Raw genomic sequence first — 2,989 nt, forward strand, 5'->3', positions numbered from 1 at the left:
TACACCATCAGGCGCGCAGTGGAGGAGGACAACGACGACCTGGTGCCGCTCATCGACCTCTACTCGAGGCGCCTGGCGGCGCTCTACGGAAACTACTACGTGGCCGAGCTGCTCACGCCCCACCCGAGCGCAGAGGGCGTGGCCCGGCACATCGTCGTGGCCGAGCATCGGGGCGTGGCCGTCTCCGTGATGGTGCTGAACGACGTGGCCAACTACGAGCAGCTGAACGAGGAGTTCGAGCTGACGCCGTTCAATGGGCTGCGCAAGCGCAGCGACGACGACGACATCGAGCTGCAGACGCTCAGCCAGCCGGAGGTGATCCTGTCGCAGGAGGCCAATGAGTGCGCGCGTCCCCATCGGGCCTCGCCCCCGCTAACGCCGCCTGCAGCTTTGCAGAGGAGGAGTCGGACGGCGACAGGAGCCTGAAGTTCGCCTCCAGCTACGAGGAGGACGACGACTACCTGGTGGAGGTGGTTGACAGTGACAGCGACTACTCGCTGGTGTTCACCAGCTCGGATCTCTTCGTCTTCGACGAAGAGGACGAGGAGGAGCGCGAGCTGGCAACAGAGCTCGCCGACTCGCTGAGCAGCTACGAGATCCTCAAGGAAATGGAGAAGGTGAAGACGTACGAGGTGGACCCCCGCTTGACCTACGTGGACATGATGGAGAAGCTGTCCAAGAGCATGAGTAAGTGCCAGTGACATAACCTCAACGCGGTCAGGTTGACAATGCGCCGCGCAGTTTCCACCCGCAGCCGCACGGCGCATGTTCCGAAATTCTGCGGGCGCGGCAACGCCTTCAGCATCGAGGTGGCCGCCACGCATCCCGACCACGAAATCGGCCTCTACCACGTAATGCATAGCGCGTCGCCCAACACGCCCTCTATCGACGGCCCTTCCAGGTGCTGGAGGCGGTGTTCGAATGCTACCCGGACCGCGACTACGCAGTCATCAGCACGCCCACCAGCTGTCGCAGCGAGCAGTGGATGGAGCGCTTCAATCGGGTGGCGCCACGCCCCGCCAGCAACCACGCCTACGACCTGTTCGTGTGCCATCGGAGCAGCCTGCTCGGCGAGCTCGAGTGCCAGGTGGCGGGGCGCGAGCACATGGCCGAAGTGTACACGTTGCTAAGCACCATCCCCACCCGCGCCATCGTGCTGTCGCACTTTGAAATATTCATGGAGTTCGAGAACAGCCCCTACCAGTGCTTCGTGTTCCTCTGCGAGGGCCACGTGGTGGGGACGGCCGGTGAGTGGGGGGCGCCAGCCCCCCCAGCCCACTAGTCGGCCAATCGCATCGCGTGCTTCCAGTGGTGTCCGAGGAGTACAACGTGGAGTACATCGACGCCCAGTACGACATCGCCAGCTGGGTGCCGCTCAGCTGCTACAGGAGCGGCTCCTACGGCCTGATCGAGAGCCTGATCCTGTCGCCGATCTTCCACAACTCCGGCCGATTTTTCAAGCGCGAGCTGCACCGGCTCAGCGACTTTCAGGTGCTGTTCTACAAGCAGCGCGCCTACGACAAGGGCGCCAGCCGCGAGCGCCCCATCCCCAATCTGCTGCACTGGCTGCAGCCGGTGTTGCCGCGCCGCATGCCCGAGTACGACCTCAAGATGTTCGCCGAGGAAGGTTACCACGTCAGCGATGCGCTGATCCGGCGCGACCACTACGCCCTCTACATGAGCACCGTGTCGCAGAGCAGCATGCAGCGCTACAGCATCAACACGCGCATTGTGGTGGTGGGCTGCAGCAACACCGCCTACGCCTTCCTGGAGGCGCTGCTCATCCGGCAGCACAACCCCCACTACATGGTAGGCGGGGCATGCCCCCCTCCCGTCACGGTGCCAGTCACGCCCCCCTGGTTGCAGATCAACTTCAACAATGTGGTGCTGGTGTGTCCCGATGGCGTCCACTCGAAGCTGCCCAAGAAAATCAAGGAGCTGTTCTCGGTGCAGAAGAACTTCATGACCGAGCGCTACATGGAAATGATCAGCTTGAAGACCTACATTGGCGTGGTCACCGGCAATCTCACGCAGATTAACAGGTATTTTCTGGTTGGGTCGCAACCCGATGTCTTCTCGCTGACAAGCGCAACTCAATGAGGGGCGTGGCTGTGGCAATCGTTGCCCTCCCGGCGCCATTTTGACTGGGTGGTTGCGTCCCCTTCAGACAAGCCCAGCACTAGCCGAGCACGCGCTGACGCACCGTGACACAGAGACAACAAGCAATCTTCCACGTTTGACATTTTTGCTTCAAACTTTTTAAAGGTTAGGGACACTGGAAACACCGTCATCGGCAAAGGTAGACGTTGAGGCGCTCGATTGAAAATATTCTCATACTGTATCTGATATTTGAAACTTCAGCAGCTCTTTAAAATTGATTTAGAAAGACTAAAAAGTTTTACATGCAATTGAAAATCGGGAAAATTTTGAATGTTGACAGCTGTCAAATTTTTGCACCACGCCTTTTGACATTTCCATTACAAACAGTTTGGCGTCGTAATTCAATTGATCAATGTGACAGAGTGACAAATTTTTCAATTTTTTTGCGAAAAACTTCTCCGTTTCACCGTCAATATGTCCCATTTCGCACTATTTTATCCACTTCTATGTGAAATGATGAATCGAAGAATTCAACTCGCCAACTATTTATTCGGGCCCACCCGCTTTTACCTCGGACAATGACTAAGAGTGAGACCGTTGCTATGGCAAGGACAGGGAAAACAAGGAAAAACAGCTTTTTGTGATTTTACAGTGTTGCCGAATCTTGATGGAATTCCAGTCTCGATGATACGATCTGAAATCGAACATTTCATCAAACACTTGAACTGTAAAATTTTTTAAGTAATAATGATAGTTCCAGGATTTTTTTTCCCATTTTTCGCCTAACTTTCCAATTTTTTACAAACTTCTTTTTAGGTATTTTGCCTCAAAAATTTTTGTCTTTAAAAAAGACAGAATTTCCTCACGTCTTTTATTACAGATTGATAAA

General features: G+C 55.5%; 2 protein-coding genes across 2 annotated transcripts in view; one reads left to right on the plus strand and one right to left on the minus strand.

Moving 5' to 3' along the window:
• The window catches only part of LOC109536696 (TBC1 domain family member 4), a 17,156-nt gene that overhangs the window by 8,128 nt on the left and 6,039 nt on the right, over positions 1-2,989 (minus strand). The window lies entirely within an intron of this gene.
• LOC109536575 (cilia- and flagella-associated protein 61) overlaps positions 1-2,989 on the plus strand; it is a gene marked incomplete at its 5' end in the record, with an annotated part of 6,030 nt that continues 3,041 nt past the window's right edge. The window contains 6 exon segments of the mRNA XM_048662980.1: positions 1-341; positions 389-687; positions 742-851; positions 902-1,247; positions 1,310-1,809; positions 1,867-2,042. Coding sequence (XP_048518937.1) covers positions 1-341; positions 389-687; positions 742-851; positions 902-1,247; positions 1,310-1,809; positions 1,867-2,042 — 1,772 coding nt within the window.

Source organism: Dendroctonus ponderosae, unplaced genomic scaffold, assembly GCF_020466585.1.
Source record: "Dendroctonus ponderosae isolate FM_Combo_2020 unplaced genomic scaffold, Dpon_F_20191213v2 Dpon_F_20191213_12, whole genome shotgun sequence".
In the NCBI taxonomy this organism is placed as follows: domain Eukaryota; kingdom Metazoa; phylum Arthropoda; class Insecta; order Coleoptera; family Curculionidae; genus Dendroctonus; species Dendroctonus ponderosae.